Source organism: Castor canadensis, chromosome 7 (assembly GCF_047511655.1).
Source record: "Castor canadensis chromosome 7, mCasCan1.hap1v2, whole genome shotgun sequence".
Lineage (NCBI taxonomy): Eukaryota > Metazoa > Chordata > Mammalia > Rodentia > Castoridae > Castor > Castor canadensis.
In genome coordinates, this window is record NC_133392.1 from 14,545,171 (window position 1) to 14,557,550 (window position 12,380).

General features: G+C 46.5%; 2 protein-coding genes across 10 annotated transcripts in view; both read left to right on the forward strand.

Annotated features, from left to right (window-relative positions):
* The window catches only part of Hspa12a (heat shock protein family A (Hsp70) member 12A), a 163,154-nt gene extending 158,662 nt beyond the window's left edge, over positions 1-4,492 (forward strand). For all 8 annotated transcript variants that reach the window (XM_074078217.1, XM_074078222.1, XM_074078218.1 and 5 more), the window contains one exon: positions 7-4,492. In XM_074078217.1, the coding sequence (XP_073934318.1) occupies positions 7-644 (638 nt within the window). In that variant the 3' untranslated portion in view covers positions 645-4,492. The remainder of the gene's footprint in view (positions 1-6) is intronic.
* Positions 4,493-4,607: 115 nt separating this feature from the next.
* Spmip5 (sperm microtubule inner protein 5) lies at positions 4,608-12,015 on the forward strand. Of its 2 annotated transcripts, none has more exons than XM_074078230.1 (6): positions 4,608-5,706; positions 7,194-7,340; positions 9,528-9,746; positions 10,930-11,116; positions 11,632-11,729; positions 11,814-12,015. In XM_074078230.1, the coding sequence occupies exons 2-6, from the start codon at positions 7,286-7,288 to the stop codon at positions 11,957-11,959; spliced, it is 705 nt and encodes a 234-aa protein (XP_073934331.1). In that variant the 5' UTR covers positions 4,608-5,706; positions 7,194-7,285; the 3' UTR covers positions 11,960-12,015. The 2 variants fall into 2 exon arrangements, with proteins under 2 accessions (XP_073934331.1, XP_020008792.2); XM_020153203.2 differs by having other exon boundaries at positions 4,757-4,769; positions 7,281-7,340; positions 11,838-12,015.
* The last annotated feature ends 365 nt before the right edge of the window (positions 12,016-12,380 follow it).

The following is a 12,380-nucleotide window of genomic DNA, read 5'->3' on the forward strand; positions in this document are numbered from 1 at the left end:
TTTCAGGGGACCTGTTTCAGAAGCCTGAGGTATCCACAGTGAAGTTCCTCTTCCTGGTGGGTGGCTTTGCTGAGGCACCTCTCCTGCAGCAAGCAGTGCAGGCCGCCTTTGGTGACAAGTGCCGGATCATCATCCCCCAAGATGTGGGCCTCACCATCCTCAAGGGCGCCGTCCTCTTTGGCCTGGACCCTGCCGTCATCAAGGTGCGCCGATCCCCACTCACCTATGGGGTGGGCGTGCTGAACCGCTACGTGGAGGGCAAGCACCCACCTGAAAAGCTGCTGGTGAAGGATGGCACTCGCTGGTGCACCGATGTCTTCGACAAGTTCATCTCTGCCGATCAGTCTGTGGCACTGGGTGAGCTGGTCAAGCGTAGTTACACTCCAGCCAAGCCCTCCCAGCTGGTCATTGTCATCAACATCTATAGTTCCGAGCATGACAATGTCAGCTTCATCACCGACCCAGGGGTGAAGAAGTGTGGCACACTCCGTCTGGATCTCACAGGGACGAGCAGCACAGCGGTGCCTGCCCGGAGAGAAATCCAGACCCTCATGCAGTTTGGGGACACTGAGATCAAGGCCACAGCTGTCGATATAGCCACCTCAAAGAGTGTCAAAGTGGGGATTGACTTCTTAAATTACTAGCCATCCCTCCCTACCGCCAGCCCCCTTGGACTCAACTCACCTGCATCTGCTGACCTCATCCTTGATCCTTCTGTCCCTGACCTTGACCCTTACCATGGCCCACCTAAGGAACTGGAGCAGGAAAGATGAAAACGACCAGGGCGAGAAATAACTAGGGCTTTTTCCAGGGCACACTGGAGTCAGAAAAACTGTCAGAAATTAAGATTGAGGTCTGAAAATAGAAAATTCAAGGATCCTAGAAGAGCAGCTAGTTTTCAGAGGTACCAAAGTGCTCCAACATTTGCCTGACAAGGGAATCTGCAGCAGTGGTGAAGTTTTGCTTTGAACAGAGCCCTGTTACGTAGACCTTAGCATGCTCTACTGCCATCTTTCTAGATTTGAAATGAGATCTTTGAGCAGAAGGAAATTTTCATCTGAGATCTTTTCTTTTAAAAATGTTCTGGATGGCAGTTAGTATAAAATGCCATCCATCTGCAGTTAATTTCTTCTCATCATCATGGGATGAAAAGTGGTGACTCAGTGGGAACTCACAGCATTTTTAGCCAGTGGAAGACGACTGCCTACACCGGGCACTATTTTAGGTTCTTAGGTAATTTAGATTCCTAGGAGTCTTAGTGAAGAGTAATAGCAACCTTGGCTAACCCACTAGATCTGAGGTAGAAGTAGTGCTGAGTCCTCAGCTTTTCAGCAGGTAAAAACTTGCTTTGATGAAAATGAATATCAATGAGTTGCTAACTTATCTCAAATTACAGTAGTCCTCGTATCTATGTGTGTGGGGGTACCCTTCAAGGTCCCTAGAGGATTTCTAAAACTGTGTATGTACCAAACCTTATATTTACCATGGTTTTTCCTATATTTACATACCTGTGATAAATTTCAGTTTACAAATTAGGCACACTGAGAGAAAAACAACAACAGTAATAAAACAGGCCAATTATAAAGACATTGCTATAAAATTTATATGAATGCGGTCTATCTCTCAAAACACCTTTTGGAAGGAGGAACTACTGTATGTGTGATATAATTCCCAGAACTCCAAATTCTGAATTCTGAGTTCACAAGTAATTCTGGGTAATCTTAGTAGGAACTCAGTTTGAGATCAGGTTGTCATTTTCCTTGCTCACCTCACCAAGCCCAAAAGTCTAGAATAGCCCCCTGTGTTAAATAGAGATTTTAAGCCAATCCCTTCCTTTTCTGTCCCTTTGCATCCCCTGAAGAATTTTAGCCATTTCTTCCTGCATTGTGAAAGGAATACAATGGTAGAACATGAAAGGAGAATCTATTCTGTGAAATGTTTCACAAAAATCTGTAGTTTTACAAACATGCCTAAAAAGAATGCATAGACCTAGACTTGATGCACTAAGCCAGCTTTTTCTAAAGCAGGTCTGTGGCTCACCTGCATCAGAATTGTCTGGGTGCTCGTGAAGAGCATGTTCCTGGATTCAATCCCTTTTTAACTGAAGTCAACTTGAAGGGGAAGACCAGGACCTGCATTTTTAGTCTATACTTACAAGGAAGAAAAGTTCAGCTGGAATGTAAGAATGACTAACTTTAGGTTTTGTTTAGGCTGAAGCACAGCCTGCATCTTACAGTCTCTTCCCATCAGAGTTCCCTTAAGGAAGAGGGTTTAGCCCACCCCTTGTCCTCTTGGTGAGTGGGGTTGGGACTCTGCCTGGCTGGGCAGTGACCCTTTTAATCCTCACAGAAGGGGTGCTGGGGAGGACACAAAAGGAACCATGAGCATGGGGCTGACTGAGGAACCAGCCAGGGGTTATGCATTCTCTCCTTCCTCTGTGCAAAGCCAGTTGTTCCCAATATTCAGGAGCCAACTGAGGATAAAGAATCAAGAATCTGACTCACAGTCTATCTTATCTGTTCAAAGCTGTTTTTTCCACCTGCTGGAATTCATTCTGATTTCAAATCACTGTAGACATGCAGAATGAATAAATGAATGGAGAATGAGCAAACGAACTTTGGATACAAGTTGGATTCACAAACCCATTATAATAGCCAATATGCAGATTTTAAATAGCATTTCAAATTTCATTTTAACATGTCTTCTTTTTCACATTGCCTGCTGCAGAATTCCCTGCTAGAATGTGAAACATCAAATCACAGAACTAGAGAATACAGGTCCCATAACTGAGTCATGGACTTCATATCCAGGCACCAACCTGTTTTCTAGGGGTCTCCTGCTGCCTGCTCTGCTTCAAGAGTTTAATGTTATAGCTCTCTTTGGTGTTACCAGCCATGGTCTACAAATAAGACTTTCAATTTTGTTATGAGTAATATAATTTTATGTACATAGACTATTAGAAACTTGTACAGAATCTTTATTTCTACAATGGGCTTTACTTGCTTAAAAAAAAGAAAAATGCTCTTTGATTTTTGTTGATGACATTGCTGCCTGCTGTCTTCCAATTGCATTTCTTTTGTTTGTTTGTTTGTTTTTGGTGGTACTGGGGTTTGAACTCAGGGCCTCATGCTTGCTAGGCAGGTACTCTTTCACAGTTTCATTTAGCTGCTATCACTAATCATAGATTTGTGCCCATTACAGGCAATGGACTATGTATGCAAGACTGAGCAATAGACAGAGGTGCCTAGGGTCAGAATACTCTTGAACATATGGACCACAAGGTTCAACAGCTTCATCAGACACTTCCATATGCTCATCCGTCCCAAAGATTCAAAGGTTATATTTAAAGGAGCATGATGTGTCAATTCTCCTGTCCAGGCTTGGAGAGCTGAACATTCTGGTTCTGTAAGCAACGTGATTGCAGGAAAAACCTCCCCAAACTCCTTGCATTCTGCAGGGTTGTTGACCTTTCCGTGTGAGCATAAAGCGTGGTCCACTGTGTGTGTGATATTTTCAGCACATCAGGGTCAAAGGCAGGAACCAAGCTTTTCTATTGGGCTGAGTGTATATGTGAGCAATATGGTTGAGCCCCTCTCTTCTGGCTAATGTAAAAGTCCTCTCACCTTATACTTGCCTTGTCTATTTCTCTTAAGTGAGCTGACAGAAATCTGCAGTGTGGGCGAACTGATGGAGAGGGAGTGATAATTTTACTGGACTTTCTTCTGGTCCCAGAGATGCAGCCCCAGTAGTCAAACTCCTTAAGACCCTCAAATCCATCCCTCTTCCCAAAAAATATTCTAGAATAAGAGCACTGGATAAGTACACTTGGACACGTTTCCTAATCTTAGAAAGTTTCTAGACAATCTATGGTCTTGACCCATTATTCAATTGTCCCTGGCATATCTTACCCAATAGTCACCTTTCTTGAAAGCAGAATTGTTGGCTTCCTTTGTAACTGCCTTTTCTGTATACAGCAAGCATTCAGAAATGCTGAATGACAGACCAGTTACAGACATAACAGGAAGGGGGAGGAGTGTTTCTGCAGAATGATGGCTAAATCCAGATTACAGAGCCCGCCCCACCCTTAGAATGTTACTTAGAACAAGTTTAGCTTTTAGAGTCCAGGTCTGGTTAATTGCCAGGGTAGCAAAGAATCGCATGCACCAATGTAAACAGGAGTCAAAATGTATTATTAGTCAAAGATCGAACTTCACATTGTAGAGATGTAATCGCTGTGATTAAGCTGCATATGTATGCTGGGGAATGGCTTAAGTGGATGGCTAGTATAAAAGTTTTTGGCCATAATGTCACTAACACCTCTCATCTGCTTGAAATGTGGAACAATATTCTAAAATCCCAGCCTCGGGGGGGTCTTGTTCACAAGATAAATCCAAACTTCACAGAACTTTGCAGTAGTTCATGACCAGACAGGATTGTATCTACATGCACTCTTGTCTTCACCATGTCTAATAAAGTAAAACTCTGGATCTCATGTGGCTCTGAATATTCTTCATTCTGAGTTTGTAAGTGAAATTATAAACAGATCATTACTAACCCCCCTCCTCTTCTACTCTACTCTCAGGTGGTGACTGGTTTTCAGGTCCTCTCCTAGGTGGTATAAACTTTATTAACAGTTGTTGCAACAAGACTAGCCTTTCCTTTGCTGGGAACCAGGGCTCCATGGCTGCCAACAGACCCATTTTCTTCCAAGTGGGAAGAAAGTGGTCTAGTCAGAAAAGGGGTGGTGACTCTACTGCAACCAAGTAAAAGTCATTAAAGATGGAGAACCTCTGGCATCCCAGCAGATGTACAAAACTGGCTGTCCAGATCTTTGGATTTCTTCTAGGCTCTACCTTCTGAATTGATTCTAGAAACTTCCAGATGGCTTGAGGTGAGATCCCAGGAGTCTAAGAGAGGCATAAATGGTAGGTGACTTCACCTGCCTTCTCAAGTTCAGTTTCCAGGGAGAGGACGTAGGGAAGGCTAGGAGGTACCCTAACAAACATCCGAGATATATTGGAAAGAACAGTAATGCCATCAGACAGCAGGCCCTATTTCTTTCTCTGTAAAGGCAGCAGCAGGGGTTAGCTGTCCGTAAGGCCATCCATTCCCTCTCTATCAGGTTCACACAGTGCCATCTGGGTGAGATGAGGGCTCAGGACCCCATCTTTCTCATAAAATTAGTACGGCTAGAAAAGAACATGGCAACTCCCCCAGGGCAGGGCTTCATTTTGGAACACTGCTTCATTAAGTGTGCTGGGCACCTGAAAAGATCCAGCCTGTTCTAAAAGGAGACAGAAGGTGGAGGAGGAGGGTTGGTAGGCCCAGGGGTGCTCCTGTATTTGGAAGCCATCTTGGAGAGGCCTGGCACCTGAGAAGAGGCCTGTTCCAGTCCACCAGCCTCCCATAGTGGCGGGGCCAGTTCCCCAGTGTCCACATAGCAAAATGTAGACTTTGACCCAGAGCAGTGGATAGATAGCTCCCTCTCCTCCCTGATCCTGTCTGCAGAGAACCAGAGACACTGGTTCAGGTTCTAGTAGGTTCCAGGAGAAGAGGGGGCGGGGCTGGCTCTGACTGTCCTGCATAGACCCCGCCCCAACCAGGTGACCTCACAAAGGTAGGTGAGGCCAGGAGGCCTAGGAGACTGGGGCTAAGGCCCAGCAGTCAGGAGGCTCTACCTGGTGCCTGCAGGGATCAGACGCCCAGGTGAGAGTGGGAGTAGGGTGGGAAGGAAGCGGCAGCAGGGTTCACTCCCTCCCCCACCCCCTCCTTCAGGATGTTCCTCTTCAAGCTCCTACCTGCCCACCTTCTCCCCCCAGGCTTGGTGCTGGGTTCCACCCAAGCCACACACTTTTGGGCAACACATCCTGCTCCTGAGAGTTGAGAGGTCATCTGTTGGTACCCCCTTTCTCTCTGAACACCCTCAAATAAGTTACTCAACCTTTCCTCATCTGTAAAGTGGGAACTGCATGGGTACTTACCTTTAAGGATGCTGTAGGGATTTTAAACAAGAATGCAGTTTGTTTCATCATGACCACAGCCCGTGTTCTGTATATGTCTGTTGACTCTTTAATCTGAATCTGGAAATGGGTGTAATAGTAGGGCAGTATTTATGTCATTGGGCTGTTGAGTGGATTCCATAAGTGACCACATGGAAAGCTTGGTCATCAGTTGGTTAGTGTGTGTTGGATAGAGGTTCACAGCCAGGATGACACAGGATGCCAGGGCTTAGATGGACTGGATGTGGTTATCCCTACTCTCAGTCTGCCAAGGCTGAACTGGAACTGCTTCATTCCCATTGCTTCTCCCATCGTTGCTGACTGACCCATGACCTCAGCTCTCTCCTTCACCCCAAACCCCTTCTCCTGGCCTTAAGAGACCAGGAGACAAACTGATTTAAAGAGAAGAACTGGTTTGGCAGGTTAGGGATGGCTTGAGCTACAGGATCCAGATACAGACCCTGGCCCATTGGGGGACCACTGGTGATGGGGGGAGGGGTCTTGCTCCAGAGATAGCATCACATAACTGATGCTGCTGTGGACCCTACCACTCTCTACTCATTCTCCTTGGACTCCATGTCAGTCTTTTGGGATTTTCTGATCCCTCCCAATCAAAACTTATACTGAGTCTTTGTTGTGGGACTATCCCATGCACTGCAGGATGTTTAATAGCATCCCAGTCAGTAGCTACCAGTACCAACCCATCACCCCATTTGTGACAACCAAAATGTCTGTAGACATTGCTATATGTTCTGGGGATGAAGGGAGGTGGTAGCAAAAAATTACCACTGCAACCAGGTACACTTGAATAAAGAAAGGGCTCTGGGGGGATCTAAACGCCTCATCTTTCTTCCTGCAAGGCACATGAGCCTTACACAGGGGCTCCTGAGTCTTGTTCACCTTCTTATTCCCCAACTCTGACACATCTTGTGCCTGTAGTATGCATATAGTTCATGATGTATGCATGCATGGATGGATGGATGGATGGATGGATGAATTTGTTGGGGCCTCCTGGGTAAAAGAGACACTCATGGGTGGTGATCTACATACCCGTTATCTAAGATAACAGCATGACCCTTTGGTACCAGGTGATTAGCTTGTAACTGAAATCAGCTCTGTCTGCAGCTTTGGTAAGATGGTGGTGCTGCCTCTCAGCCCCAGTCCCAATACCAAGATCCTTCTTCTCCTCCCAAGGGCTCTTGCACATGTGCAGTAAGTTCCTGAAGCAGGGACTTTCGATGAGAACGTTTCCTTCTGTCTTTGCTTGGTGAACACAGAGAGCAATCATGGCGTCTTCCAAGACCTTCATGAGAAAGCTGCCGGTTGCACCAGGCTATGGTGGTAAGTGTTAGCTCTTAGGTCTCTGACCTTGCATTGGACTGTCCGTGTCTGTCCTGCCAACTGGGCCGGTGTAGCTTCTCCAGCTCTTATGACATTCATTGAGAGCACCCATGGGTGATAGCTGAGCTGTGATAAATGGAGAGAAAGGACTGCTTAGGACATGATGTGGCACGAGGAAGCACTTAATGCTTGATGAATGAGTTTGGACCAGGAGGAGACACGAAGCACATGAGAAGTATCCTTCCCATATTGGTCTTTCTCAGGTTTCCCTCTTCTTATGTTCCCATTTCTTTCTTAACTGCCACTCTTGGTTTTCTTGGAACCATCCTGGTTGTAGCACTAAAAGTCTTATGACCAGGAAACTCCCACTCCTTGGCAAACTAGGATAGTTGATCCCCCTTCCTTCTCAGGCTTCTGGGCTACTGAGAACTTGCTATGTCATATCCCCGGGTGACCAATCCAGTGGTCCCTATGGGCCCTTGGCTCTCACACAGTCAGGAGGTGTGATGGGTAACATTCCAAAGTTGCACAGCCTCGCCCTGGTTCTACTGGCTGGGTAAGAGAACAGGCTGTGGGTCCTGACAAACTCCAATAGAACTCTCTACTTGGCCACTGTCTGCATGACTGTAAGTTACTTAACTCTATGGTAACTAAAAAATTCTATAAAATGGATGTGTTCATTTCCTAGGGCTACTGTCACAAATTACCATAAACTTGGTTTAAAAAATAGAAACTTAGTCCCAATTCTGAAGGCTACAAGTCTGAAATCAGGTGTTGGCAGGGCCATGCTCTCTGCAAGTCTCTAGGGGAGTGTTCTTCCTTGTCCTTTCCAGCTTTGGGTGGCTCCAGGTTTTCCTGGCTTGTGGCAGCATCACTTCAGGCTCTTCCTCCATCTTCATATGACTCATCACTTTGATTTCCCCATGTGTCTCCTTCATCTCTCTCTCATGATACCAGCCATTGGATTTAAGGCCTGAATCTGGGATGAGTTCACTTCCAGATCTTTAATTATATCTGAAATGACTTTTTTCCATGGGAGATCATATTCACATGCCTGCAGGGTTAAGACTTGGATATATATCTCTCTGGGGATTACAATGCACCCATCATACGGGATACCATACGATTGTTGTGATGACTAAAGGAGCCAGTGTACATACATTCTTTGACTGTCTTGGTCCTCAGCAAGACTCAGTAAAGGAAGATTGTGTTACTGTGAGTGGTGAGTACTGTGTGTGCATACAAATGCTGTGTGTGCATACAAAGGCCCTGGTAGCAGCGATGCCACCACAGAAAGGCCCTTGGGTTTCTGTGGTGTCCTCTGTGATATTAGGACATATTTTGATTGCCTGAGAGTTAGGGAAACTGGGTGGTGGGGGAGGATTTCAACACTGTCAGAGTCAGCCATTAATCAGACTCTTCCAGAAGTGGCTTCTGGAAGAGCTGGGGGTTGCTTTGAACCTGGAAATCAGGTTTTCTTTCCTGAGGGAAAAAGGCAAAAATGCTGTACTTCAAAACTGACAGATTTTATTTATTTACTTTGTGGTTTAAAACCAAGATTTTAACCAGTTTTCCTCATTTGTTCTTTTTAAAAATGGTCTTATTGTGACAATATTATAGTACTTAGGATTCAGCATCCAGTTTAAATAAATAGTTGTGTTTTACCCATACTAATTGTAATGATTACATGTTATTTTGTGGGAAATGGTGAAAAATTGCCCTGGGGTGGGCCTTGGCAGATAATGAATTTACCTTTTTGTGTAATAGGTCTCTGCTTTTAATAAGCCTGCAATTTCTCTATGGTCCAGCAAGAAAGATCCCAAATTGCATTTGGGAAGTGTCAAGGAAAATAAGCTTCCTCTCTAAAAAGATGAATAATTTCAATTACTCCTCAGACTATCATTTTGACCCATTAAATGCTTTCCCCATTTGCTGTTAGGGCTGACATTGTGGGCTTTGCTATCAAAGAATATGACTGTCATCGCCTTTGTCGAAGTGGGCCTTCCCTTCCTAGCTCCAAGGTCATTTTTTTGCCACCTTGGGAGGGCCCAGCCACGTGAGAACAACAGTACAGCTTGCATTAGTGGCCTTTGGAAAAATGCAGCATTGTTGGCCCAGTTGAGCTACATGGTGGGCTGTGGTGGTGGCTGAGGCTTGCTGAAGCTGCCTTGCTGGGGGTTCTTGCAGGCTTCGTGCCCTACCTCAGCTGCCAGGGAGGCCCCAGCGAGGACAACATGAACCTCTGTCTGAAAACCTTCCAGGAGAACACGCAGCACTACAAAGACCAATTGGAGGAATTTCGTTGTGCAGTGGCCACTGCCCCAAAACTGAAGCCCATCTGCTCCGAGGAGACTGTCCTGCGGGCGCTGCATGAGTACGCCCGGCTCTATCACCCTATGACTCTGGGTACGGCTGTGCCCCCAAGACAGCTTGGGGACCTCAGGAGCAGACTCCAGTTGCCCAGCAGAGCAGCCACAGAGAGATCAGAGTCCAGTATAGCTTGGAACCCCCAGAGCTGAGTGGGAAACCAAAGGCTGAGTCTCTTCACAGGAGAAGGACACATTTTAGGGTCCTGGACAGGCAAGGGGTGAGGGAGCTGGAATGAGCACTAAGGAGCCCCTAGACAAGTCACAAGGCAGTTTAAACAACAGTTTCTAGTTCTATGGTGCCATTCTTCAGTGACTTTGTCTGTGCAGGCACCGTTATTCCCTAACCATGTGCAATTCCCTAACCTATGAGGTCAAGACTGCTGTGCCCATCTTAGAGGGGGAGGAAGTGCGGTTTCTAGAGAGCTGTCACTTGGCCAAGGTCACAGCAGGGAGGTGGTAGGGGAGAGGGTACTGAATTCTGACTGATTTGACCAATATTATTTTAAGATACAAAGGCCTACAAGAAAAGCAGTGGATTGATTTCCTTTATTGTTATTACTATAATTCTTTGGAGACCTTTTTAAGAACACATGATAATTTACATGTTGTTTTGTGCTTTAAAATTTCCCAAACATTATGGAGTTATCCGTCAAGATCAGGACTTAGCTCAACTCTATGACTACTTGCTGTGTGATCTAAGGCTACTTGCTTCCCTTCTCTGGTCTCCAGTTTCTTCACTAAGGGTGAAGAAGGATGTACTAGATGCTCCCTAGCCCTCCAGCTCTGAAGTCCAGGACTCATTCAATTCATATAGCACCTGGAGGGGACTGTGGGGACAGTGAGACTTACCCAGGATCACCCAGCCCACCAGTCATGGTAACAACCTGAAAGCAGGCTCCAGGTGTTGAGTCTGGGTGTTTTCTCCTAACCTGGATACTTCCTGGCCCTACACTTCCTACTGCGTTGCACCAGCAAGTCTCAGCCTCCTCCAGGCACTGGAGGTAATGGTGCTACCAGCCTCAATGGTTGGTGAGAGAATTAAATGAGATGCTATTTGAGAAGCCTGGCACACAGTTATCAACCAAGCACAGTGCTGTCCTTATTACATATGCCTACTTAAGGGTTCCCCAGGTGAACAGTGAGGGTGCTAGTGAGCTTGCCAGGCCTGCTCACTGTGTGGCTTTCCACAGCCTTTAGTTAAGTCTGGTGTCTCTTTGCAGAATGCAAGTATGTGAAGAAACCTCTGCAGGAGCCCCCGATCCCTGGCTGGGCGGGCTACCTGCCCAGAGCCAGGGTCACTGAATTGGGCTGTGCCACAAGGTATAGTGTCATGGCCAAAAACTGCTACAAGGATTTCCTGAACATCGTGGAGCAGGCCAAGAGGGCACATCTGAAGCCATATGAGGAGTAAGTGTGGCTTGGGTCAGATCCACAGGTAACAAGATCCAGGGAGTGGAGCACAGCTGGTGGGGTGGGGGCAGCTGGCTATCAGGTCCCCCCATCCCAGCACCAGGATCATCTACGGTCTGATTTGTGTAGAAGGTGCTTCGTCACTGCAGGAGCGTCAAAGCAGGCAGCCCTGCTTTGCTGCCAACCTGTGCTCAGCTTGCCCACCTATCTGGTGGTCTTTGCTGATTTGCAAGGAGAGATTGGAAGTAAAAACCAACAGGGACATTCTCCTGGTAGCAGCCTAAGACTCTAGATGCTGAGGGGGAGGAATGGCAGGGGACACTAGTGCATGGCAGGGGGTGGCTCCTGTGACCTGTTTTATCTTCTTTAAAATAAAGATGATAATCCTAACCTTAGGACAAACTGTTAAGGATTAAAATAAACATACTGGCTGTTCAGGACCTGCATATGTCACATTTATTCTTATTTGTATTATTAAAAGGAGTAACTCTACGACTTGGTTCTTACTTTAGAATTTATGGGGTTAGCGCTGCACAGCCTCCTGCTCCTTCTCCAAAAGCTTTGCAGCAGGAAGAGCTGCTGCCCACCGGCCCAGATTTCTCTGTTCCAGGTAAGTCAGGGAGGGCTCCTTCTTCCTGTTGCTTTGTAGAAGGAGAGGAAATGTCTGCAGCTCACCTGGAGGTTTCCTCTTCAGATAGAAGCTGCTCTGCCATTGGAGGACCTCTGAGTGAGGATCTCAGAGCTCCAGGGACATGTGGCTGTCCTCAGTGGCCAAATAAGTCTTGCAACAGGAAGGAGCATCTCGAGCCACTGTCCTCAACTATGTATGCAGAGGACTAGGGGTGCACAGCCTCTGGGGAGAGGGGGACCTCAGCGGGCTCCTAGCAGAATCAGTGCCTCATCCACCCCCAGAGGGCAAGAAGGAAATTTAACAAGAATTCTTCAACTGCTGCCTGCACCCTGAGTGGTAGGCAAAAGAATGCCACTAGTGACAATGAATTTTGTTTCTGTAAGAATAAAGAGGATATTTCTCAGCCTGCTAATGGTTTTTGTGGGGTGCCAGAATGGGACCTCCTCTTCCTAACTGTCAAGGCAACTGTGTGCCCTAACAAAGTACCACAAGTAGGGTGGCTTCACGCAACAGAAATGTCTTGTGGGGCTGGCAGAGTGGCTCAAATGGAAGAATGCCTGCCAGGCAGTTTGAACTGAATTCAAACCCCAGTACTGCCAAAAAAAACCCAAAAGAAATGTCACGTGTCAT

Coding starts and splice junctions, on each gene's coding strand:
- Spmip5 (XM_074078230.1), top strand. CDS start 7,286: ATGGCGTCTTCCAAGACCTTCATGAGAAAGCTGCCGGTTGCACCAGGC. Junction 7,341..9,527: donor GGTTGCACCAGGCTATGGTG/GTAAGTGTTAGC, acceptor GGGTTCTTGCAG/GCTTCGTGCCCTACCTCAGC. Junction 11,117..11,631: donor CATCTGAAGCCATATGAGGA/GTAAGTGTGGCT, acceptor TTCTTACTTTAG/AATTTATGGGGTTAGCGCTG.